Raw genomic sequence first — 27,350 nt, 5'->3', positions numbered from 1 at the left:
CAACTTCCAAGGTAGGTCTTTTGAATGCATTCAATTTGTTTTAAAAGCTTGGAAGTTTGAGTGTTGTGCATTCTGAATAGACAAGAATGCTTGTTTACATAATCAATTTTTGTCAAGTATTACTATTAATAACTCCAATTAATAAACACATTGAAAAAAAACATGAAAAGAACATGCCACGTCACTCATCACTCCACCTTGAACGACACGTCACCAAAAAGCACCTTCCACGTTGCTACTCTTTTTTTTCCCATAATCAATTAACACTGTATAATCTCTTCTCGTTACTAATTAATCCGGTGCCTTGGTCCTTTCCTTCTACCAACTCTACTTTACTGTATCCCATGTGCGACTTTTCGATCCAATAAGACGGTATATTGTTTGCGCGTCTTATCGCAGCCTCCGGCAGAATTGTTCGTAGGTCTTTTCTCAATCCAACCACGCCCTGCTGGAATTTGCTCCAATCCTCGCAATGATCAGGATGGAAACGAACACATCGCATCAACGTGTTCAGCTTTTCACATTAACAACATGCGGGTTGCTGCTCCTAATCCAACAGATTGTTTGCGGTTTCTCCTTTGTAAAAAATATATATATATATCCAGTAGTGTGGATGGCACGGGCTCGCTTTTGTTGCGATGCATGTGGGTCTTTTCTCAGTTACAGTAGTGGATCCGGTTGAGCACATGTGGGTCCTTTCGGACAGGCAACAGCCAGCTTCTCATCAGGGCCAATATCAAGGCTCCCAAAGAATAGCTCTAGAGTTCGTGTGTGTCTTCCCCACACTTTGTGATGTAGACATCTTGGATGTTGAGTCTCTGATATGGAGATCTGGCTTTGGAGAACACCAGAATATAGAGCCACCCAATATATCTATATCTTCAAAAAGCGAGCACTAGACAATCTGCCTACTGTAGACTGCAATATGTAAAGATGTATATGCCTTTCCTTGTTTTTTTGCATGTGAACTCCAATCTCGGGAAGTGGACAAGCTGACTGAATCCTCATTTCTTCACGATTACTAGATCAGTGTTCTAAAACCTCTCCTGAGTCCTCCTAACGCTACTCCTTCCTTGCTCCAACTTGTACAGCGTACACTCCCATCTAACACTTCTCCTTCCTTGCTGCAACCAGCTTCTTTGTCCATAAGTAGTCTTCACTGCTGCTGCTAGCCTCTTCCTGTAGCCGTTGCATGTTATTAATGAGGCCGCCCACTCTCCCTCCCAGCTCTTTCTTTTTGCTCCACTCATGTTAATGAAAACTCGATTGTAACTTGTGCATCTCTGAGGAGCGTGGAGGTGAAGTATTAATAACAATACAAAAGGCAGCTTCGGATCAGCGCTCCCCACTTGCGAAATCAAAGGAAGACGGGGGGCTTAAATACTACCGGCATGAAATGGCTCTTGTCACTCTCGCACGAATGCCGGCTGAACCTTCTTTTTTCCTCTTCCAAACCGAAAAGCGTATAGAAACTTAGAAGCTGCCTTCACAAGAGTTTACTCCTACTTGACGCTCAACGTGTGCTGGTGGGAATGGGCATCTCCTCAGATCTTTAGTACTTAGAAGGTCTCTGTAGTTCTATCATGAACTTTGGACTAGGCTACTCTTATTATTCTCGTCCAAAGTTGCACGTTTAGAAGCTCCTGAGAAGAGTCGATCCTCAACTTTGTAGTTGCTGTTCCTCATTTGCTCCTGAGCTGAGCTTGAGCTTGGAAGCTTGCTGTCTGGAGGGTTTATTCTATTGCTCAAAGTTATTCTATTGCTCAAAGTTGCAGCGGCTATATTCTTCATCTTCTCGTCAGAGCTTAGAAGCTTGGCTGGTTCAGAAATAGTGCTCGTTCAACTTTACAGTGTCTCTCTTTCTCTCTCTGGATCTGCCAGGTCTTTCAGTGTTGATGCAACGATACACTCTCGCATAAAACACATCCATCGCTCACTTGACAGCCCATCAGCTTCCCCACCACCTCCACCAAGCATTCACCCCTTTCCTTTTCTGCTTCCTCCCTCCTTTAGCTTTCGACATCCGCCCAGCACTTCTCCCACCCATCATCCTAGTACCAACCAATTCCTCCTGCCACAACTATTTACCTTTCGCCTCCTTCCTCCTCCTTTACTTAAGCTTCTAGGCTCCTCCTTCCTCCCCACGTAAAGTCCCCGATCCCTCCTAACACGCACATAAAGCTTTCCAGTAGCTTCCATTCAGCTCGCCTCTTCCACCATAGATCTCCTTCAGTCCCCTCCCAGCAATATGGCCCTTTCCTTCGATGCAAACGAGGGAGGGCTCCTCACGATCGAGTCTCACCGCTCTGTTCCTGCTCCCTTCCTCACCAAAACCTACCAGCTTGTAGATGATCCAGCTACCGATCACATTGTGTCCTGGGGCGAAGATGAAACTACTTTTGTAGTCTGGCGACCGCCTGAATTCGCCAGGGATCTGTTGCCTAACTATTTCAAGCACAACAACTTCTCCAGCTTCGTCAGGCAACTCAACACTTACGTGAGACTTCTTCTTTCTCCGCAGATGTTATGTCTAAATTGCGGTGAGGATGCATGAAACGTTCTTTAGGGGCGCCCATTTCGGGGCTTGCGGGAGTTAGAAGTGTATATACGGTCGCACACGTAACTAATTTTCAATGCAGGGTGAAGCCTCTAGAATGGGTACTCACCATATATCAAAGTATGGTGATACAGTTTGTATAAGCTGGAGGCGCGATCAAGCACGTAGATGAATTTATTGACAGAGAGAGAACTTCCTTCATACTCTTATAACAAATCTTGTGTTTGACACGCAGGGTTTTCGCAAAATTGTGCCGGACCGCTGGGAATTTGCGAATGAATTCTTCAGAAAGGGAGAGAAACATCTGCTATGCGAAATCCATAGACGGAAGACCTCGCAGGCAGCTACAAGTAGGTCATCGCCAACTACTTCAGCTGAGGAGCAAGCCTGGTCGCCGCTCTCATCGCCTATCTCCTCTCCTCGAGGGATCAGCTGCCACAACGCTGCGATCACTCTGTCGGACGAAAACGATAGATTGAGGAGAGATAACACGCTATTGCTTTCCGAACTCTCTCGCATGCGCAAACTCTACAATGATATAGTTATGTTCGTCCAGCAACACGTGAGAGTTCCATTCCAGGAACCTGGAGCCCTGAATAGAATTGTGTATCAGTCTAATGGGCATGTTGGCCCTCTCTTGCTGGAAGGAATGGCGACGACAAGAATGCGGGAGTCATCCAATCCCATAGCGGTACTGGATTCCGGAGCCAGGAAAGAGAACGTCCATGATATTTCAGCCAAAATTCGCCAGAGCAGAGAGCCATCCTGTGCGTTGCCGTGGAACAGTATCCCTATATCAATACCGTTCGCTGTGTCTACTCTCGGCACGCCGTTTCCTCAGCACAAAGAGATATCGAACCCAGCGGCCTCTGCAGTAGCTACTTTTGATGGGATGCTCAGAGAGGCGACCAAAATAGCATCAACAGCTCTTCCTCCTACGGGTAGTCAGGTTGTCACCATTGCGGAAGAAGGGAGGAGCCCTCCAAAGCTTTTTGGAGTCCCTCTGCATGGCCAAAAACGCCCACATGAGCAGACTTGTGTGGATATAGAGCCCAGTACTGAAAAGCCTGAACGTGACGATGCCTTCCAAAGAATGCCGCCGTTGAAGGGTATCAAAATCGATTTAGCATTAGAGCTAAAGCAACCCTCGATGCAAGCTCCATGGCTGAAGTTCTGTGCAACTCGCGATGAAAGAGTATACAACTGAAGTTTCAGAACGTATTCCTCCGGAGAGAAGGCCGAAACAACGGATGTGGGCGCTCATGTTAAACTTGAAATGAGAAATGAGCTTCCTTGTTCAAAGTTTGATGGCTAATTTCAAGGTTATTTTTCTTCTTCTAAGAAATAGGTTTGTGAAAGCCTTTCTAGACACGACGATCAACAGATCGATAGTGTCAAAAGCTGATCTTGCCGTGGGAGCAACCCATTGCATATCCGAGCTTATGACTCTCGTTGATGTTGCTAGGTTTGCGGTTTTGGCTGGCATACTGGGTATTCTCGCTGACGTCGATTCTAGGTTTAATTTGCAGTTTTGGCCAGCAAATTCGTAAGCTAACCTTCAGTAACTTTCGGGACACGGGGCTTGATGCTTCGTTGTCGTTTTGTAATGTTGTGGGACGCTGTCATTCCCATTCAAGAACACATGTCAATAGTTGAATGAAGAAGGCTTCGGTTTCAAAATCTAGAAGTCTTGTGATCTGTGTAAATAGTAGTTAGTTGCTTTAATTTTTTCTCTCAGAAACCATAAAGCAACGAGAGTCGATTTTGAAGGCAATGTTCTTCTGTCATTTTTAGTTTGATAAGTTATGGCGAGGTTTAGAGGATTGCATGGGTTACATCTGGGTAAGCTGTTTAATAACACGTAAAGGAAGTCCGGCCTGACCTAACCACAGACAGGGATGCGAGTTCGTACTGTTTAACCTATTTGAGAACGATTCCTATCTTACGTTTGATACCTGCAAACTGAAATTAAGCTGACTGCATTGATCTATTACCATGATAACCGCACGAGCCTTCCAGATTCCCAGTAGATAATCTGTGGCATCTTCACATGCACAAAAAGTTTCAATTTCCGCGGTGCACCTTCATTTAGAGAGAAGATGCTGAGTTTCATCCTCTTTTGAACGACAAATTCTGATTTGAAAATGTGTGGAAAACAAATTGGATTTGATGTCTGTCGTCTGTCTATTTTGTTGTCGTCGCTTTATATGGAGAGACAATGTTCGTTGTGTGCGATGAGATTTCATTCTCCCTTGGCTTTGCTTGAACAAGAATTGTCCATGGACGTCAAACGAGGCCGTGCACAAGTCACTATAAATAAGACGTTTTCGGGAGTTTTATCTTTGGTGTTCACTATGTTCTATGTCATCGTCTGGGCCGAAACTATGATTTTCGGCTGCCCAAAGCCTGGGATTTCCTCAGCAAGGATTTAGAGCTTTATTATACTATGTTCTATGTCATCCTCTGGGCCGAAACTATGATTCTCGACTACCCAAAGCCTAGGAATTTCCTCAGCAAGGGCGCAAGGGTGAAATCAGAACCTACGGCATGGAAAACGGAGGACTAGTAAGTCCATCATTACCGCCTTAGCATGGCAAACAAGTACCAGGGTACTGCTATGGATGGTCAACCAATGCACGTTGTAATTGCATGTTCCAGAACTCAGGAGCTTGGTTTTTGGTTCAGTTTCCCGATTTCAAATCGTGCCGTCTGATGTCAGGTAATTAGCCTGTATATGAGAAAGCATGATAACCAGGACACCACGCTTGCTTCCAAAGTCCCCAAAGTCAGGCACATGCGGCAGACTCCAGAGAGCTGGAGCCTGGGTAGGAGGAGAGATCTTTACGCGTGATAACTCAACAATAGGACGTTTCTACTCTGATCAAAAGTAAAAGTAAACACGAAGAGTTGTTGAAGGTAAACTAGGAGTCTGGACTCATCTGGAGCCTGGAGAGTGTTGAAGGGGGATACGTGCGATCTGTATCTCTCTCGGGGAAAGAGATGAAAGAGATGCAGGGGAATTTATGGGGGAAGGCGAAGGGTCTGTGAATGCAATGGAAGAGAACAAAACAGTGGTACAAGGAGGACGTTTCGCGTTGTATGTGAGAGCCATGAATGTGGGTAGGGAAGGAAGATCTGCGTTGAAGATCCTACAAAGAGTCTAGAGGTTGCAGGCCCGTTGCAATAGTAGTGTATGTGTGTATGTAGCAGGGTACGATGGTGTCTGAAGCAGGTGTGGGTTAAAACTCGATTCACGGGAATGATGGGAGACAAGTTGATGAGGGGGTTGCTGCTGCAGCAGAAGCAGAAGCAGAAGGAGAATCAATATGGGATGCAAGCGTTGAACGAGTTGATGTAGGCCTGGAGTGGATAGATGAAAGGAATGGAAATTGGAATGCAGGAGGGCGGGCGGATGGGGAATGAATGAGAGGAAGAACGCTTCAGAGTCGAGCTGACTGGAGCAGACCCGTGAGGGAGGACTGTGGACCTGAGGACACCGGAGTACCTAATGAGAACCTGCATGAAGTTTTATGCAGAGGGTTGCCGGTACAAGACTCCATGCTGCAGGTGGGTAGGCAGACAGGCAGGCAGGCACGCACAAGCAGACAAACACCGCGACACACACACACACACACGACCAAAAGGACCTCGGAACTAGAAGACGGCCTTGGAAGGGAAAACAACCACCCAAACCAAGGACCATATCACAGTAAGAGAATAGTGTGTATGTGTGTGTGAGAGAGATTAGTAAGATTGTGAGAGAGATTAGTAAGATTGTTAAAGCTTATCTTTTTAAAAGATGTGTGTGTGAGATTAGTAGGAGTGATAAACCTTACCTTGTTTATAAAGCAAGTAGAACACAGAGACTCCGAGGGGAATAGAACCCCCAACTAAGGAAGAGAGAGAGAGAGAGAGAGAGAGTAGTAAGAGTGATAATCCTCATCTTGTTTTAAAGAAAGTGATAAGTCTTATATTGTTTGTAAAAGAAGTGTCTCAATATGAAACCCGCACATTGCATTTCTCCGAGCCTTAGAAGGAAACAAAAGAAGCCAAACTAAAAGATGAGAGAGAGTATGTGGGATTAGTAGGAGTGATAAACCTTACCTTGTTGATTATAAAGCAGGTAGAACACAGCCTTAGAGATTTAAAGAAAGTCTATTAATGTCCACGGGAGACCAATCGGTCTATGGGACAACAGAAGAATCATTTAGTACATTTGTTGAGGGAGGGCACATGGCAACTCCCAAGGAATGCAAAAAGCAGCTCCAATTATTTAGGGACCTACATAATAACTTGAAGACCATGAACGGACATACAACGGGTTAAGACTGAGAGCCTTTTGGTTTAGATTTAAAGTCTTTAATGATTGCTTATCCCTCATGATATACTGTCCATTTTCATTCTTTCAAGCCACTTGTACTTTTTGGAGTTCACTAGCCTTCATCTTTAGCTATTGAGGCATCAGATCTTCTGTTATCCATATCTTGGTTCCTTTCAAAGCTTTGGTTTGGTGAAGAATTGCCAACCTATCCTCTAGAGTCTTCAATGTGACGATGGCATGATTTTGTGGTTTGAGTTGAAGTGCCCAACTATTAAAGTATCCAAAGTAAGCATGGGCATGGCATTCGCTATATTTTGAAGACATTAAAAGAACTTTGAAATTCTCGCTTTGCCAATGGTTCGGCAACCCCCAATCTGCACATTAAGTGCAAGTTTTTCTCTAGCTTTCTCCTCTTTGAACATTAAATCCACATGTTTGTCGAGGTTTGATTTGACCTTGTGCGAAATCAAATTATCAAGCTTGGAAATAGTGTGCGAAGGAGGATCACTCACACACTAGTTTACAGCTTCTTGAATGCATTTTTTGTTAGATTGTTTTTCTAGTTGGGTCTCCAATGAAGGCTAGGCACTTGAGAGAAATAGAACAACCCCAACTAAGGAAGAGAGAGAGAGAGAGAGAGAGAGAGAGAGAGAGAGAGAGAGACTAGTAGGATTGATAAAGCTTATCTTGTTGTTTATAAAGCAACTAGAACATACCCTTACAAGACAAAACCACGACAACTAAATAAAAGAGAGAGATTAGGAGTGATAAACCTTATCTTGTTTATAAAGACAGTGTTCTCAATATGACACTTGCACATTGCATTCTCTCCCAGCCTTAGAAGGGAAAAGAACAAGCCAAACTAAGGATGAGACACATGTAAAGGAGTCCCTCCCATTTTTCAAGCAAAAAGAATGGCAAGGTGAGCATTTGTTCCATTCGTCCATGTCTATTCATTCCTCTAAATGCAACTGCTTGAGACACTATCAGAAAAACTCAAGAGCTCTGACATTTGCAATAGGTTGAAGAACTCGTATATTCTAGGCCTCTCTAGAAACACGCTTAACATCATAGAAATTCCCAATGTTGGCTAATAGAGGCACTCAAAGCCCTATAGATATGGCAAAAGGAAAGATGGACTTGTTAGAAGAACTATTTTTTAGCATTGTATCTTTGTGGTGGTGACCTATTTTCCCTTGGTAGGAATGTGTCGTTAGTAGCAACAATGATAAACATTATCTTGTTGTTTTTTCTTTTTTCTTTTTAAATCTTGTTGTTAATACAGGACTGGTAGAAGATAAGGTTTACCACTCCTACCCTCCTCCTACCACTATCTTGTTGTTAATATGGGAGTGGTAGGAATGGTAAACCTTTTCTTGAACATGTTTATAAACCTTATTTGTGGTGACCTATTTTCCTTAATAAGTACGAATGTGCTCTTAGGAGGAGTGGTAAACCTTATCTTGTTGTTTATAAAGGAAGTGCTTTCAATTTCATGCTTATACATTGCATTCCTTCCTAAGGGCAACATAATGTGTGGTAATAAAAGATTACGATAGATCATCCATTTTAGTTGTCCATGCTTACAATAGAATGGGTGCACTTTCCAAAATGTACTAGGAAAAGAAAGCCGCTCACATGCACATGCACACACTGCACATGAGAGAGAGAGAGGGGTAAATAAGTGCTTCATTTGAAGGCCATGCTTTCCATTTAGATTCTACATTTATGTCCCAAATTGAGTGAGAATCAGATAGGAGTACAAGGGCCAACACTATGGAAATTTTCATTTTTCCAAATGAGGAGCTTCTCAAATTGGAAGGCATCTTACAATATTGTAGCAATAAAGATGGGAGAAAAATCTAATTCGCAGTGGAATTATCACAACTGGAAATGATTCTTGGTTAGGCTTTCGAGTGGATCCAACACCCTTGTTTCTATAATATTGGGCCAATCTTGCACTATGATGGTGCTTAAAATGTACACTTTTTAGGCCAGCACTGCTTTCCTCTTAATGCCACCTCCATTATGATGGTGCTTAAAATGTACATTTTTAAGGCTAGCAATGCTTTCCTCTTAATGCCCCCTCCATCCTAAAGCTAAAGAGAATCTAATACAATTGAGTTGGAGTTGGAGTTGGAGTTGGGGAGGGAGAGAGAGAGAGAGAGAGAGAGAGAGAGAGAGAGAGGCATCAAAGTGAGTGTTTAATGGAAAAGTTTGAACTTATAATGGGACTTATGGTGCATGGACAACTCAACATCATCAAACTCTTATATTTGAAACATGAGAATGCTAGTCAATATTGCCTTATGTCACGCTCCTAGCACCATATGCACATGTTTAACAATGTAACAGGCATGAACACGTATGTGTCCTAAGCCTTACTTCATTGCACACTCACAATTGATGGTGCCAATTTTAGCACTTTAGCCTGGTTCCACCCATTTTCTGAGGGCATTTGGCCAAGCGGCCTTATTTAAAACCTCTTTAAATTTAAAACACAACTAGTAGCATTCAATAGCCTCATGTGCATTAATGGTAAGATAGAAACACAAACCCTATGAGTATAGGTATAGGTTCATTATGGTGCATTTAGATTAGATGCACTTGAAGGTTCACCTACATGGTGTTATATAGGAATTACCCATACAATTACATTGAAGGGTATAAGTCTAACAACCCCTACCTACATAGAGTCTTTCAAAAAAAAACACTAGATTATTTGGAATTTTTCATGCTATGAGAGTAAATAAACTTCCTATGCATTCATGTAATATTTTTCTCAAAGTGGTATTAAACCAAGAGTGCACAAGTGTGCTTGGGCACTACCTCCTAGTATAGTGGTAAAGCAAGCACTTTTAGATGTAGGGGGAGAGTATCATGTTTCAAAAGTATGAGTAGCATGACCCATCAACGACGGGCTACAGACCTGCTCTATTGGGTCTCAAGGTAGGATTTTAGAATTGATTTTAAGACCCTCTTCACTATAGGCACTGCTTGCCTTGGATCTGTGCTTAGTTTACTCTCTCTCTCTCTCTCTCTCTCTCTCTCTCTTCCCCCCCCTCTCTCTCTCTCTCTCTCTCTCTCTCTCTCTCTCTCTCTCTCCTCTCCCTCTCCCTCTCCCTCTCCCTCTCTCTCTCTCTCTCTCTCTCTCCTCTCTCTCTCTCTCTCTCTCTCTCTCTCTCTCTCTCTTTGGCCTTAAAAGGAAATCAATGTTAAATAAAAAGTATCTTAAGAAAATATTATTTAAAAAGTACACACACACATAAATATTATTTAAAAAGTTTTATGTACCTACATATGCCCCACCCTCCATGCATGCATTTTCTTGCCGTGGCCCACATTTCTCTATTGTCAAGTGATTAGGTGAAAAAGCGTCAGCCAGCCTCTTGTTTTAGCAAAGAGGGTAAGGTTGAAGGTTGAACCTTGCTGATATGCTCTTGGAGAAGCCGTTCATGTAGGTAAAGTCTCGTGCATACCCATAGCCTCTCATCAACATGACATTGCTCTAGGGTCTACTATACTCACCCATGGCAAAGCCATAAGAGTTTATGGAAAACTTGCAAGGCCAAGAAATAGAGATTTCAGGTTCCTCAATAGGAGTTATGACACTTCTTAAACACTTCTTTCAAAGTATGAGCATGAATCTCTCTCTCTCTCTCTCTCTCTCTCTCTCTCTCTCTCTCTCTCTATATATATATATATATATACTGGCCCCTAGCCCCCTATCCCTCATGGTGCCACATGGCAATGCAATGCTCTATTCCCTGCACTATCACCCACATGGCCCTATATCATGCCACCATGTGGTTGTTTTGCCATAAATCCGCATTCTAGTTGCCTTTTCGGCTTGCATGCTCATCTTGCATCTACACTAGCCCCTCTGTGCTCTTCGCTGATGTGGCTAACTGTGTCGTTGCTCTTGCTGAGTGTGCAGTGCACACTGCCACGTGCTAGCACCACAATGCCACCACATGGCACGCAATTTACACAACAGCACCCATCATTTTTGTGTGAGTTCCTTTCCTTGCATTTACTCCCTGCACCTCGCCTCATGCAAACCTTCACATCGCATTTACTCTGACATGCCAATCAGAGCTCAATCTAGCTGCCCTCTGGTACGACTTGTCAGAACCTGATTTCGAGCCCATACGACTTGTTAGAAGGCGATTCGAGTAGTTTTTCATCTATTTTTTGGCATTTTTGCTCAAATCTAAAACTTTTTGAGCTCTAGTCTCTCTTGAGTGTGTTTGAATAGCTCCAGGCATCTCCATACTTCTCCAAGCTCTTCTCTACATGTGTATTATGTTCAGAAGTACTCCCGATAGCTTCATTTAGCTCCAAGCGGCTCACTTTAGCTCCTTTGTCATCTAAAGCTTTCCCACATAGTCATTGGACTATTTGGTAGGTGTTTCGGGACAAGGTGCACTTTCCGTAAGTGTTTTGAGTAGTAACACATGAAGCAAAGATGATGCTAATGAGTGTTGGGATGCACTAAAACACTACACATGCTTATTGAGATTTGGGATGAATTACAACACTATCCATGCTTATTATGATGATTGTATTCTCTTTTGACATGAGTATAGAGGTTTGGCTAATCATCTTGAATGTTGGTGATCTTGGCTATAGACATTACTTGTAGAGTGAAATGATCATGATCAAAAGTCTTGAGACACTTTTTTATCATTGATTGAATACAACATACACGTGCAAGTCCATAGCAAAGGTACTACCATGGCATTCTACAAATTGTTCCATTGATGGAATTATGAAGATTGTACCATAAATTGTACATCATGGAAGCACATACATAACTTATTGATGGGCTTTGCAAGGGAGTCACATGCATTGCATCCCCCCATGGTTGACTATAAAGAAGGGACATCTATGCTTGACCTCCTTGTACTTGGAAAGTACAAGGTGAAAGACATGGATGTACCCATGGGGTTCATTGTTTGCTTTGGTGTAGCCATTTTTTGTGAGGTTCATGGAATTTTCTACATATAGGTATCTTGCATGACCCACAACTTATGCATTGCTCACAAACTTTGTCTTCAAGTTGTAGTACACATTTAAACTTGAACATGAGACCAAAAAATTATGGAATAACTATTTGGAACGAGACCGTTAAAGCATGATAAGTGCTATGTGGCATGTGAAGCATGCATCCTGAAGAGTATAGGATATAGCAATTTATTTAAAAACATGAAAACCAAAATGGATTGTAATTTTGGAATCCATACTAGTGGACCTATTACCTTAAACCATTGATAGTTTGTTGATATCGGTATCTAGATTCACCCTAGAATGGAAGAAGTGGAATTTGTGCAATTTCTACAAAGATCTCTTAATAAATCCAACTCTATGTACAATAATTTTGAATTGTTTCTTTTTCCATGCACTTGCTTGCTCTATGGCTCATAAGAATGCCAAAGGTCATTGCATTTTATAATACAGAGCATCAAACTTGATAGTATGCTCTTTGGCCTATTTTTTTTATTTTAAAGCATTTTAGGCCACATTGCACTTGTTTGGGATATCGAATTCTGTTGATGTTTATCGGCGAAGGGGGGAAACCTGGCGGCTGAAATTTTTGATGCTCCTGCGAATTTCAAATTTTCATACCTACAACCTGTGAATCTTGGAATATTAAGTACCTACAACCTGCCCCCCCACTACAACCCACACGCACCTTGATGTGACCTTGTGTATTCTTTAGTTTGGCATTGTCGTCTTTCGGGTAAGTTGTTTTCTATTCTTTGCTTGTCTCACAAGCTAGCTTCTCTCTGTTCTGGAGGGTCTATTTTGATGGCTCACTAATCATTGTCGCCATGGCATGAATGGCAACATGCAGCTCACCATGGCTTGCAAGAGAAGTAGACAAAGGCTATGAGACAAGAAAGTTGAAAAGCTTGGTCAAGGCACAAGGAACACATTGCAGGTTGAGGAAAGCAATGGCATGGTATTGGAGCGGCAACGGAAGACACTTTTGCAACATTTACTAAGGGAGTAACAATGAGAAGAAAGAAGAATCCTTGCAGAATAGTGCAGCAAGAAGCAGTTGCCGATGCATGCATTCAATCATTGCCATTGGAGCAAAGAACACGAGCTATGTGTGACATTTGGTGGGAGCATTCCAAGAAGCAACATCAGGCCATTCAGGTGAATACTAGTCTCAAGTCTTCACAAGCTTTAGCCTAAACCCTAAAGTTTGTAGAGTGACAACCCTACCAACACCTCGAGAGGAGCACACCCAAGAGAGGCGGTGCTCTCCAACCTGAGAAATCGCCTACATTAAGTGAAAGGGGTGCACTGCTTAGATCAACTAGTTGGAAAAAGGGTAACATTAGCTATGTTGGTGTCCCTTAAAATAAAGTAGAAACATCTTGGGCACACAATGTCAAAGATGTTGTCAATTAGAAGGACCAACATGGCTCCAGCGGCAGCGGTTGAACATAGAGTGGAAGAAATGCATGATTATCCTGAATCGAGAAGTGTGTGGACATCAACAAAATGCAAGAAAAGGAGGGACAGCCTGAGTGCAAAAGTCATTGCTACAGTGATGAAGTTTTGGAATGAAAATACGATAGTTTCCCCAAATAGGAAGGACATCTATAAAAAGTGGACAGGACACAAGGTGTTTGACGAGCACATCAAACACATCCTTGATACAACACAAGTCAATGGTTGCCTAAAACAACCTGGTGGTTGTTTGTTATTGAGCTTTGGGATAGTTTACTTGTTTCATTTCTAAACCAGGCTGGCTTAAAATTAATGTGATTGTCCTATACCAGCCCGCCGGTGCTTGGAACATCATGCAACCGTGGCTGGTTCAGCTCAAACACCAGTTATGTGATTGTCCTGAACTAGCGTGGTTGAAAAAAAATCAATAGCAATATATTTTGCAACAAAATGGAAATATGTTGTTATTGTCCTAAACTAGCATAGCGGTTGGGACATTATGCAACAGTGGCTGGTTCAGCTCAAACACTAGTTATGTGACTGTCAAGAACCAGCGTGGTTGTACAAAATTAACATCAATATATTTTGCAACAGAACAACAATATATTGTTATTCATTAAACCAGCCCGGTGGTTGGAACATCATGTAACCGTGGCTGGTCTTTCAACTCAAACGCCAGTTATGTGATTGTCCTAAACAAGCATGGTTGAACAGACATTAGTTGTTGACCATCCCAGTAGTTGAAATTATTGTGTTTCTTAGTACTTAAATTAGTTGAATTTAAATGCTCAAGTCATATACCACTTAATTTCTAGACTGGGATGGCTTGGACTTAATGTGATTATCCGAAACCATCCCGTTACTGGTTCAAGTCAAACAATAGTTACTGATTAAAATTGTGCTCGAACAAAAATAATGAAAAGTAATATATTGGTATTGTCTAACTATGAAATTCAAAATTGAAAAGCAATATATTGTTATTTTCTAATTGTGAAATTAAAAAATGAAAAGCAATATACTTATTATTGTCTAATATGTGAAGTTGTGACCGTCAAGCTAAACCAGCCCAATGGAATTTCCTACTATGCTGGTCATATACCACTTAATTTCTAGATGGGATGGCTTGGACTTAATGTGATTGTCCTAAACCAACTCGGTGTTCATTCACGTCCAACAGCAGTCTGATTGAAATTATGGTTGAACAAAAATAAAGAGTATCTTCAAATTGGATTTAGACATGCATGAGCACATCATGGGGTGTCTTGGAGTAGTGGATGAGGACTAATAAGATAGTACTAAGAAAATATAGTGTCATTGCAAAGGAAACAATATTCCACTTATCCTAGAAAGTGGGACATGTATTTGAGACTACGCTCTTTTAGAAAATCCCAAACAACCACCGCACTTGTTTTTGTAATTGTTTTTGTAAATCCCAAATGATAAATCCCACACTTGGTTTTAGTATATCCCAAAAACCATCACACTTGTTTTAGTAATCCCTAATCCACAAATCCTAAATGAATGAATTGTATGCCATTCATCTTATAATAATAGAAGCAAACCACTACGCTGGTGGAAGTTAATATCCTAGTGTGTGCAACCAACCACCACTCTAGCACAATCACTTATCCTGCACTACCAAGTGCTATACTAAAACAGTCCCTTTTAGGTTGGTTCTCTTTATCTATTGTCATACTTTAGCCACCAGGTTGGTGACCACAAATCCTAAAGGAATGAATTGTATGCCATTCATCTTCTAATCCTAGTGTGCAATCAACCTTCAAGTTACAACCAACTAGTGCTATACTAAAATGAATCGCATTGCTGCAAAGTGCTATCCTAAAATAGGTACATTACCCAATTAAACTTTGGAGAACATTAATAATTCAATTGATTACATATAGATTACACCCAGGGGGGGGCAATATGTAAAAACCCCATATAGCATGTGCGATCAATGGGTATTTAAAAAAAATCCTATCTATGTATTTTCATAACCTATATACACCCTTCTATAAAATTTGAGATGATTAAAGTATCCCTTATGTATGAAAATTTTTGCTTTTTGAATTTAAAGACCCCTTATGTATGTATACTTTTTGTAACTCTATAAAAATATAAAACCGCTTCCGTTAATCGCACGTGCTACCTTACATATTTGTTAGCGGCCCCCCCTAGGAGATTACATCTCAAAGGCTCCTTTCCTTCAGGGGAATTGCTCCACATTGCTTTGAGAAGGTCACCTTTTTGAGCTCCCTGATTGTAGGCTCGGCCTTCCTTGCTCCTTTCTTAAAGGGGGATGGTTCCTCCCTTTAGGGGACTAGCCCCTCCCTTCATGTTGCTTCCTCTTTCCTTACTTTGAGCTCCTTGGTTGTTGCAGGCTCATCCCTTCTTGCGCATTTTCTAAAGGGAGGTGGTTCCTCCCTTCAGGCTTCTTTTCTTCGTAGTTAGGCTCACGGGCTTAGGCTTCTTCAACTCAAGATCCTTGCCTTTTGCAATTTTTGGCCAAATGGCAAATTGAGCTATAGAATCTACTTTCTTGCTTCTGATAGTTGTAGTAGGCAGGCACATTTGAGCTCTCCATGACCTGGGTACTGGCACCTTACATACTTTACATGCCGAGCTTGCATCCCCACAAACACCCCAAAGAAAAAAACATGCACAGTGTCTTGCAGATATAGCATTTCGGACCCTGTTGCATAACATGATAGGCATCCAATTTCACTATTGCATGCCATAGTCCGAGAAGTTACTTCTTGATTCCACCCTCACTCATCCTTAGGCTATGGATGTTCTCCTTTAGCTCCTCCACTCTTTGCTCACTCCGTGCAACAACTTCATTTGATTCCCTCAACATCTCTTGAAGCTACGTAAATTGATCAATAGTGTCAAGATGGGTGGTTTTCAAGACTTCCACTCTAATTTGGAAATCTCTCATGATGACGAACTACTTTTAAAAACTTTCCAAATTCACTGCAAGCCCATGCACAACCTTCAACGTAATCTTGTTGCATGGTCTTATGCTTAACTTTTCAAAATTGCAAAAGTGGTTCTACATAATAAGTTCAACTATGGCTGCTACAACTTGCTCCACCTTGGCTGCTCTTTGCATCCTTCCTATCCTGGAGAGTTGCCTCATTGTCTCCTCCACTATGGCTACTCTCTACCCCATCCTTCCTGGCCTTGAAGCTCTCTTGCAACTCGTCTATCACCGCTCTAGTTTCTGCATATTTCTCCTTTTTCAGTTCCTCCATCATCTGGTCCTTTTCAATGTTCAATGTGTTTTGCATGTTGTAGAGCCATTTGTAAAGAGTCTCCTTTTCAGATCTTTGATCTTCAAGATGCTTTTGCATCATTGCTATATCCTTCTCCAGGATGTCTCCATTTGTTCTGATGTCTTCAAGCCTATCTTGGAGCTCCTTGATGCGCTTCTTTGCTTCTTCTCTTTTATGCCTTTCCATGTCAACCATTTTTGCAGCGGCCTCAACTTTCTCTCATGCCTGCAAGGCCCCTGTTTTGCCTCCTTTACCTTGGCTTCTATGCTCTCCCTGAGCATTTTCTCATGTAGCACTACCATTGTTGCATCGATGGCTTTCTCTTGTAGAAAATTCACCTTCTAAGACATCAGATTCTTAATGTATTGCTCAAAAATTCTTTTGAGGATAGATGTCATCAGGTGCATTGCAAATCCAATGAACTTAGCTAACAATTTGGATAAATGCCATCCATGCAATTCTTCAAGTTAGTAATCATGCTCTTGGAGCTCGCCCTTGAGAAAAATACATCATGCCCTTTCTGTTGCTCTACTATTGCTTGAACCTACCAGAACTTCACGAGTCCTCTTGTATATCAGGAAAGAAGTGCATTGTCTTCTTCAACACATCTTCTAGGTCTGTTGGCAAGCTAGAAAGCTTGACTCTACGATCTACACTAATCTGAGCATTGGGGTATACATCTAGAATATCATGTCTATTCCATTGCTTCTTCAAGAAATATGCTTGCAAATTGCCTCTACGAATGCCTAGTGCCTTTTCAATCATTTTTTCAGTTATGGTAATCTTTTGGCCTTAACAGACTATTTCTCCCTCCTTCATGTTCATCTCCTGTATCAACTTGGTGAAGTTAGTAAGAGCATCCAAATTGGGATTTTGAATAGCAAGTGAGGAGCTCCCATATGTCACAATTTCAAGATCGGGGGAGGAGAGGCTATCGCAATGCACTGCAAAGGGGGAGAAAAGATTGTGTGATGAGATCCTAAACTATGCAGAGGGGGAGGAAAGATGTGTAGACATGTTTTAGAGCTTGGTGTCTCCAAGGGGATCCATTATGAGAGGGGATAGAAGTTGCAGGAAGAGTGCACACGAGAAAGAAACGGTCAAGAGGGATAGAGGACAAAACAATAAAAAATTTAGAATATTGTAGGCTTAAGTTTGTAGTCCAATTGCAAGGGAGAAAGAAAGAATCAAGAGGGATAGAAGATGAAATAGTGAAGGGAATGGAATAGTGGAGGCTTAAGTTTGAGAGGGATAGAAGACGAAACAATGAAGAGAATGGAATAATGGAGGCTTAATTTGTAGCCCGACTGCAAGAAAGAAAGAAATGGTCAAGATATTTACGTCTATGGTAATTACTGCCACCTTCCACTGATGGTGATGGCAGCTAAGATTCCACCAAAGTGGCATCTTAGATTGCCAGCCATGTCTGTGCTAATGGCTAAGATACCACTGGGGTGGCAGTTAATTATCGGCCAACATAGTGGCCTACAATTACTCACCTACCAGTTCCCACCACCCAACTTGCATGATTAGCAGAGTGCAGTTAATTATTTACCAGCCACCGAGCTTCCATGCTCAATAGAGTGTAGTTAATCACCACAATAAATTACTAGTTAATTACTAATTAATTACCAAGATGGTGGCATCTGCTTCATGATTACCAACCATGTCATAATTAATTACCACTACCATCGGTGGCAAGGTGGCATCTGGGGTGGCACCTAAGATTCCCCTAGCCTGGCAGTAATTACCAGCCACTATAGTGGCATGCAATTAAAATGGCTCATGATTCACTTTGGATGGCACCCTCCTCAAATTTTGATTTATTAAGGCAGTGGTTTAAAATGAGTCATGATGATTTGGATGGCACATTGGGCCTCCAGTCACCACGGCTCCCCAAAAAATTCAAATGCAACAAGCTATTGAGTTGTACAAATATTCTCTTACTATCAGCAATTGAAATACTGTGCTGTACAAATATCCTCTTGCTCAATGAGGCTCATAATACTCAGCAATGGCTGGATGTAATCTGTTGGCCTCTAAGGCTCTCAATGACCTTTTGGCTCACTGGATGTAATCTTTTAGCATCTAAGGCTCTCAGCAATTGCTGAGATTTTATAAATGTAATCTCTTTTATTCAATTTTTGCTCCATGAGACTCTCAGTATAAACTATTGTTAATTTTTATATAAACCACTCATGCTCACTCTTGTGGAATCTCTTCATTCCCTTCCCCCCACATGTGCATGTCACCACCTTGATTGGCATGCACACCTCTGGCCTCTATATGGTTGTGCTCTATGGATTCCTTGGAGACATTGATGAAGGCTAAGGATTTTCACAACAAAGTTCTCGTCTTATTGGGGGGGGGGGCATATTCTGAGTCTTGCATTTTGTGCAATGTGCACAATCTTCGACTTCTCCATCATCTTCTCCTTTAGCTCCCCAAAAAAATCAAATGTAGCAAGCTAGACTAGCCTTTATGATGAGTATTAGCAATCGGCAATACTAAGTTGTAGAAATATCCTCTTACTATCAGCAATCGACAATTATACTAAATTGTACAAATATCCCATTTCTCAATGAGGCTCATAACCACTCAGTAATGGCTGGATGTAATCTTTTGGCTGCTAAGGCTCTCAATGATCTTTTGGCTTACTAGATGTACTCTTTGGCCTCTAAGGCTCTCAGCAATTGCTTATGTTTTTACAAATGTAATCTCTTTTGTTTAATTTTTTATATAAACCACTCAGCAATGGCTGATTGGTTATCCTCACTGGATGTAACCTTTTGGCCTCTAAGGCTCTCAGCAATTACCGAGTTTTTATAAATCTAAAATCTTTTGTTCAATTTTTGCTCCATGAGGCTCTCAATATAAATTGTTGCTATTTTTTTTAAAACCTCTTTTGCTCAATTTTTACTCAATAAATTGTAGTTGATTATCTCAATGGCACCATGGGGCCTCCAATCACCACAGTGGCTCAAATTTTGGCTTGAATGATTATCTCGATGGCACCACCGAGCATCCAGTCACCAAGGTGTCTCGGAATACTTTTGCTCTCATTTAGGGTTTATTGTACCAAAGACTAAAATTCCAAAAAAATAGGGCTACATTTTCCTTGGTTTAGGACCAAAATAGCACGAAAATAGCTCCAACAACCACCACCCTGGTTGCATGGAAATACATCTAGAAAATTACAATTAAACTTTTAAAAAATGCAATTGATGATATGGCCCTTGAGGGGTCCCCTCTAGGGGAGCAAGGGCCATATCGACATGCATCATACAATATCCAGGATGCCACGGGACAAATATGGCATGTCAATATGGCCCTTGCCCCTAAAGGGGACCCCTCAAGAGCCATATTGACAATTGCATTTTCCTTGGTTGCACAACGAAATACATATTTTTTTGTGCACTAATATATAACTCCAAGAACCAACGTGGTTGTCATAGATCTGCTTCTGTTTGCCAGTCCACTAGTTGTCATAGATCTCCTTTTGTAATAAGTAGAAATACGTAACTCCATAACTCCAGAAAACTAGTGCAGTGGTTGCTCCAAGCCAACCTTGAATTTTCATGATCTACATCCCCGCGTTGCTCGGTGATAGGTGGCAAAAAGCTACGTGATGACATTTGGTCAAGCCAAAGAGTGTGCTATGCAAAGCAGGGCATAGCTCTACACGGTGTAGTTAGGCTAGAGACTTTGTTGCACAAAACAGGACATAGCTGCCTTGTGTTGAGCTTTGTGGTGTTCAGAATGATAGATTGTGTCTCATTATTATGCTAGTGCACCATCAACACTAAGTTATAAAAAACGACAACAAAATCATGCAAATGACAAGTCAACTCCATTTTTGGAAAGAAGCCCAAAAATGTGCATTTTTTCAAAATTAGAGGGACGAAATATACACTTCATGTCAAACATTTTAAAAAACTAGTACTTTTATGAAAAAAGAATGCATAAAATATTACTTACATCTTACTCCAGAACTCAAAAATGTATAGTATTATCAATTGAAAAAAGTGTTCTCTTCTTTAATTTGAAAAAAACATTACAAATTACAAAGAAGAAGAAACTCCTTCATTCAACTAAGAGAGTTATTAGAGCTTTTGCTTTAAAATGCCAATTGTTTTTCGTGGAAGTGACCATATATTTTTACCTCGAGTCCATATACAAGGATTTCTACATCCTATAAATCAAGCATGTCCACACATTGATGAATTCCATTTTTTTTCCTTTTATCGTTTTGTTTAAGCACCTCTAGATGATATGTTCCCTGGAGTCCATTAGTTGAAAGAATTTTTTATGAGTTAACTTCCATAGAGGTAACAACATTGCCCTCATGGATAAGTATGCATTTCTAGAATACTTGTTGTACATAGCATGCTATCCACAAATTGATAATTTGTAAAATGATGTTACTTTAAGATTTTGACATTAAGATGGGTAGGTCTATATGGAGTCCACGACCATAGAAGAGGTTTATGCAAAGAAATCATGTCTCTAGATTTAGATAAAAGCCCAATGACTCAAATGGTCAAATTGTAAACGATCTTGATTAGTACAATTTATCTTTTACTTTGTTTCGATCTATTGGTTCAATTGAGAGCTCTAGCCTTTGCAAAAATAGAGTTTTTAGTTTTAAAAAGCTAGATTTGGAAGCATGAGTACGCTAGCAATTGTCTTTTTGAAAAATTCATGAAGTTTATCCACTATGTTGACAAGCGTGAACATAATGATTTTTTTGTCAGGAAAAAAGAAAAGTTTTATCAATAGAACAAAAATTTCATATGAAAAAAGATGAATTTCGATTAATCAATGAACAAAAATATCATTCAAAAAACTTCGTCATGTAAAACTTTCATCGATGAAAAATTTCCATCGACGGAATTTTTTTTCCATTAACGAAAGTTCAATCCATTGATGGAATTTTTTCCGTTAATGAATTTTGGGATTCCAAAATCTAGTGGGATTCTCAAATCCCAAATTTCATCAAAGGGAAAAAAAAATCCATCGATAGAATTTTTTCCCATCGATGGAAAAAAAATCCGTCGATGGATTTTTTTCCTATAAATGAAATTTGGGATTCCAAAATCCCACTAGATTCTGGAATCCCAATTTTTTCCGTCAATGTATCCGTCACAGATTTTTTTCCGTCAATGAATCTTGGGATTCCATAATCCCACTCCATTGAAATTTTCATCGATCTATTGACGGGAAAAATTTTCCACCGATGGAAATTTTTTGTCAATGAAAGATTTATGTGATGAAATGTTTTTCCTTCTACTAGAATGAAATTTTCATTCATGCATGTTAAAAATTTTCATTTTCTCGAATGGAAACTTTGTTTCATCGATGGAATTTTTTATCCGTTCAACTTTATCACAATAAAGTGGATTCTAGAATCTAGATTTACATCATTTTTAGAAAGGACAACTATTTTCATCTTCATGATTCATATTTAGATCAAAATAAAGTAAACCACTAAATTGGACTACTCACAATCATCTAAAATTAGACCGTTCAGATATTTGATTTTCTTTCTACATCTATCGAAATATTTTCTTTCAGCAAGCCTCTTCTTCGTCTATGGACAACATATACCTACTTATCTTAACACCACATATATTTTCTAGTTCAATGATAAGGATGAACTTCAATGATTGGGATGAAGTTTTCGTAGAAGAAAAATCACATTTTTATAATTCAAAGTAAATAATGTAATATAGTTTATGTAGACATGCATGAATTATTAGTAGTTTCAAAGAATATAAGATCGTATCATTGATCTTTTTTTTTTCAATTTGTCATTTGATGTGAAAAGTAGAAACTTTTTCATCTTTCAATTAGCAATATGTACATTTTTCAAACGAAGTTTGAAACTATGCTTATTTTGTAAAAGTTATGAAAATAGTTCTCATCAATGTCTCCAAAAGATTGTAAATTTGATCAATATTTAAGATTATTGAAAAATCATAATACCTGGTTGTAAACAACAACTCATGACTCATTGTCATTTTTCATGGCTCGTTCATGATGCTAGGCAAAATTTTTATCATACACAATTAGTCCAATGTGCATATTTCGTTCTGCAAATTGACAACTCAAGGTCAATAGTAATGGTCATCCTTTAAGATCTATTACAATATTACACTACTAGTAAAAAGTCGTCCACCTTACACAGGCACCTAGCCATATAGGTAAGTGTGCCTAACTTGTCATCATGCTCATTAGTTCTCAAGCAGAGGCCAATTTTGAAGGAGTGAATCTTAGCCTTCTCAATGCTAAGCAATGAGATCTCCTTTAAAGAGATCCATCTTTTCCACATGCCAAAGTAAGATTGCAACCTTAATCTTTTGGTGAAATTTATTAAAAGCAATGTTGAAGGACAATATAGTAAGCATACGCAACTATGCCACTGATCTTGTAGATTGGCTTTTTGATGTCTTCAAACTAGAATCCTTTACACAAAAGGAATTAAAATTTTAAGTCCAAATAAATTTACAATAAATGGAAATTTACAATAAATGACATATTAGAGTAGAGGTGCAATGATTTTTTAAGTGGAATATGTTTACAAAATTAGGCACTAATTTAGGTTTGAAACAAATGAGCACCTAATTTTCTCTCAGCACCACATGCTCCCAAGTAGAACAACCCACTCTTTTGAAAATACGCATGACCCAATAAGGAAGTCCATGAAAAGATGATAGCCTTTCCATTTGCTTTGTGGATGATCACCATTCATTCTCCACAATGCAAGCCAATCGCTTGGATTCAAGGCATCTACATTGGGACCAATGATGCCATCATGTGTAGTATGGTCTATCAAGAGGTATTGAGCATGAGCTTCATATATGATTTTCTTTAGATGTCAAGAATATCGTGACTCTGATTGATGACCACAAATTCAGCAAGGATGATACCAAAATTTTGACAAAATTACAAGATTAAAAGTTCAAGAAGTCTCCATAAATTCCATCACAAATGAATGAACCACTAAAATTACAAATTTCATATTAGTCTTACTCGAGAACTCTCCATATCTAAGAAAGTCATGCAATTTTCACATCAAGATTCCTTTTTTATCAAAATCCATGACTATGCCTCAAAGTATAGGACCTCGAGCTCCTCTATAAGTGATGCCATGGGTTAATGTTTGCTTGGGTGTAGCCAATTGCAAAACTATTTTGGGGCCATGATGCGATGCGTTCCTAGGTGAGATTTTGAATTTGGGACAAACCCACAATCTTTTCTAAAACTCACAATCATTTGTGTCAACTTATGTTGTATCTACCCTAAACCTCTATAATAATGGTCACTAATATTGCTTTGTTTAGGACCACCATTTGGACCATTTAAGCATGTGTCCACTCTGTGGATGAAATAGCAATTAGGAGCAATCCATAGTCATTAAATGTTTCTCCTTGAAAGGTTTATGAAAAGTTTTCAAATGATTTATGAGACAAAAAGCAAGTTGTATGGGAAGCATGGCTAAAGGTTGGTTACAGCAGAGCAGCAGGAGTCAATGGTTTGTATCACAGTTGCTTTGGCATAATAAGGATGATTGGTTGGTAATTGAGGTTGTTGAAGGAAAGTGTATAATGGTGAAGTTTGAGGGAATATGAGAGATTAATGAGTTAATAATTGAGTTTGCTCAAGCAAAGTGTATTTTAAATAGGATGGGTGAAGTTTTCACGGAATATAAGGGACTAATAAATTTTGTATCCTGAATAATAGCAACATGCAAAAATCGATTCAAATATATGAAGAGGACAAATTAGAGAGAGAAACCTCTAGGCATAGATTGACTTTGACATAAGACACAACAATGTCTAGAAGACCTTGCTCTTCTTCCAAAAGGTGTGTCATATTATTGGCTACAAGAAGCTCTATTTCAATTGGAAGGTAGGGAGAAAATAATTAAGCGAGAGCAAAAGTTGGCAATATAATATGATCTACATGTAAGGTTCTTACTTCTTAATTTAATTCTTGCTTGTAGTTTACTCAAGGACCATGACCAATATTATGTATATCCTCATTGCTTCAATGGTTTCATTCAAAAAGTATAGTGCATTGTGATTATATGAGTAACATTTTTGTGTGGAGTGCTTCAATTTGAAGAGGATGATGTTTGATTATGGGGTCATGGCTAGCTTCCTAAAAGATAGTCAAGTGAGCACATCAAATGCCAATATTCTTTCCTCACAACTAGATGTGGCACCATACAAGCTATCTTCTTTGCTCACAACTAGATTATATTGGGACCATACAAATCTTTAGGAGTTGGATGTAAATGGTTTAGTATTATCAATTTTGATTAAATTGGTTCATAGTAATCTACCATGGTCCCAATCCTACAATGAGGAAATATGGGTGTGGGATTTTTGCCTTAGACTCTATCAAATTTTAGACAAATGAGAACTAATAGTATTGTTTTTCTAGAAGAATGTGAAGAATGATGTACATATGTAATAAGCTCAAGTCCATGGAAATTCGATGTATTCAAATAATTCTCGTGTCTCTCTCTCTCTCTCTCTCTCTCTCTCTCTCTCTCTCTCTCTCTCTCTCTCTCTCTCTCTCTCTCTCTCTCCATATATATATATATATGTGTGTATGTGTGTGTGTGTGTGTGTGTGTGTACACATGTGTGTGTGTGTGTGTGTGTGTGTGTGTGTGTGTGTGTGTGTTTTTAAAATATAAAAGCTTTTAACAACACAGCACACGAAGCTCAGATAAGGGTGGATAAAAAATTATTTATTACATGGGTGTTCATAAAACAAAAGTTGATACAACTGTGTAAACAAAAATAATAACGCCGGTGAAGTCCTAACAAGCATCTTATTTACTAAAGAGGAGAATCTGCATACCTGCCACCATCCAACAAGAAAACATGATAAGAACCAAGTTAACTTAAATTGGAATGACAGGTGTCATAAATACTCCTCCCTTTTTATTGGGGTCACAATAAATTAGAAGCTTAGCCATGAACTTTACCAGCACGATGTAAGAAATTAAGTGCAAAAGATGGTTTTTATAAGTGTGGAAATGTAATTTAAAAAGGAGGGGGGGAGGGAGGATTTGGGAGGGATGAGGGGATCAATTAGAAGGTGAAAATCAAAGGGGAACTAGAAGGGAAACTAAAGAGAAAATAATAGAGAAGGGGAGGGAAGGAGAACTAAAGAAAATAAGTAGAAATAAAGGGGGAAGATACCTATATAGAGAGGAGGGGGAGGCAAGGAGAAATGTGTATATAGAGAGGGGGGGAAAGGGGGGTTAGATATAAATACTTGAGAGGGGGGAAACTTAGAAATACATATATAGAGAGGGGGAACTTAGGTGTTATTATTTAAATGCAAATATCTAGCATGGGGGGGGTATGTTTTAGAGGATAGGGGATAGAAATTTTATGGGGAGTTTTAGACACAATTGTAGTGAAGTAGGAAGGATAGTGAATGGCAATAAGTAAGAGGGGGACTTTTGGAAGAGGTTTAAAAGGAAAGGAGGGGGAAGAAACTGGAAAGAGATAGTTTAGAGCATAAAGAAATATTAGTGGTCAAAGGGAGGATTTGGGAGATAGATCGATTAGGAAGAAGATAGAGAAATATGTTAGGAATTATAAAGAAAAAGAGGGGTATTTATAGGAAATTAAGGGTAAGAAAATAAAGGGCACAAGCTAAAAATATGAGGAAATAGGGGGGGAAATTAGAAATAGTAAGGATAATAAAGGGGGGTTGTTTTTAATAGGGGGAAAAAATGGGGGGGGGGGGAATAGAAATATATAGATAAGTAAAAAAAAGGGGGTTTGATTAAAAAGGAGAGAGGGGTGTTTTGAAGAAGTAGAGGTAATAAAAAACAGAAAAAGGAAAAGGGGTAAAAAAGGGGGGGTTGGGGGGGTTTTATGAGAAATGATGTGAGTGGGGAAAAGATATAGTGAAGGACCTTTGAGTCCGTGATCGTAGAAGAGAGTCACTGGTCGTGGGTCGAGGCGTATGATGTCGATGGCCGTCGTACTACCAACGTCAAATATCCCAACTCTGGGTATGATGTTTAGTACAATAGACTTGTACTATGCACGCTCATGGGAGGAGGTAGGACGCTGGACAGTCATAGTAGTAGGAGGGCCAGAAGGCATGTACACTGCAGCAGTTGGGGAATGAAGAAGGGTAAATTAGTAGGTCTGCGAGCAGGGGGGTAGACTGAGCAGTGGCAGTAGTAGGCAATGAGTGAAGAGCTTGGAGTAGATGAGGAGGGGTGCTTCATAGAAGGGCTTTAATAGGGTGAGATGAGAGTAGTCGGGAGGGTCGGGTAGGAGTGGGGGTCGAGGCTCGAGGTAGATTTGGATAATTGGTGGACATAGATAGTTTAGGGAGGCGGGTCGGCTAGGTGGGTTTGGAGCATGAAGATGCGTGTCGGTGGTTGGGTAGAAAGTGCAGGGAGGGGGTCTATACTACAGATAGGATAGATAAAAATAAAACACTCTAAATAGGCTTAGATGGTTTTAAATAAAAGAGAGAGAATAGAAAGTTTAAAAATATAATTTTGGAGAACCAAGTAGAAAAAATTAAATAGTAAATAGTAAACCAATGTTTTAGAGGAAAATTGTGAAAACAAAGGGAGAGCAATTAAAAAATATTTAAAAGGGAGAAAAATAAGAAAGGAAAATAAAAAAATAGAAAATGATCATTATTATAAAGAAAAAAGGGGGGTTTTAAAAAAATGTGTTTTT

At 39.9% G+C, this 27,350-nt stretch overlaps 1 protein-coding gene across 1 annotated transcript; it reads left to right on the top strand.

Annotated features, from left to right (window-relative positions):
* The first annotated feature begins 1,757 nt into the window (after positions 1–1,757).
* LOC147897329 (uncharacterized) lies at positions 1,758–4,222 on the top strand. The gene is made up of 2 exons (XM_087380295.1): positions 1,758–2,497; positions 2,793–4,222. Exons 1-2 carry the CDS (start codon positions 2,249–2,251, stop codon positions 3,762–3,764), a joined length of 1,221 nt encoding a protein of 406 aa, XP_087236421.1. The 5' UTR covers positions 1,758–2,248; the 3' UTR covers positions 3,765–4,222.
* Positions 4,223–27,350: the final 23,128 nt, after the last annotated feature.

Source organism: Dipteris shenzhenensis, chromosome 10 (genome assembly GCF_047967505.1).
Source record: "Dipteris shenzhenensis isolate YYH24624 ecotype China chromosome 10, Dip_SZ_1.0, whole genome shotgun sequence".
Lineage (NCBI taxonomy): Eukaryota > Viridiplantae > Streptophyta > Polypodiopsida > Gleicheniales > Dipteridaceae > Dipteris > Dipteris shenzhenensis.
The sequence above is the reverse complement of the archived record's forward strand: the minus strand, read 5'-3'. Positions and strand labels throughout refer to the sequence as shown.

What these genes read in the sequence shown, in the direction of transcription:
- LOC147897329 (XM_087380295.1), top strand. Translation starts at nt 2,249, where the DNA reads ATGGCCCTTTCCTTCGATGCAAACGAGGGAGGGCTCCTCACGATCGAG. An exon ending in TCAGGCAACTCAACACTTAC is followed by an intron (nt 2,498 to 2,792) that starts GTGAGACTTCTT and finishes TTTGACACGCAG; the next exon opens with GGTTTTCGCAAAATTGTGCC.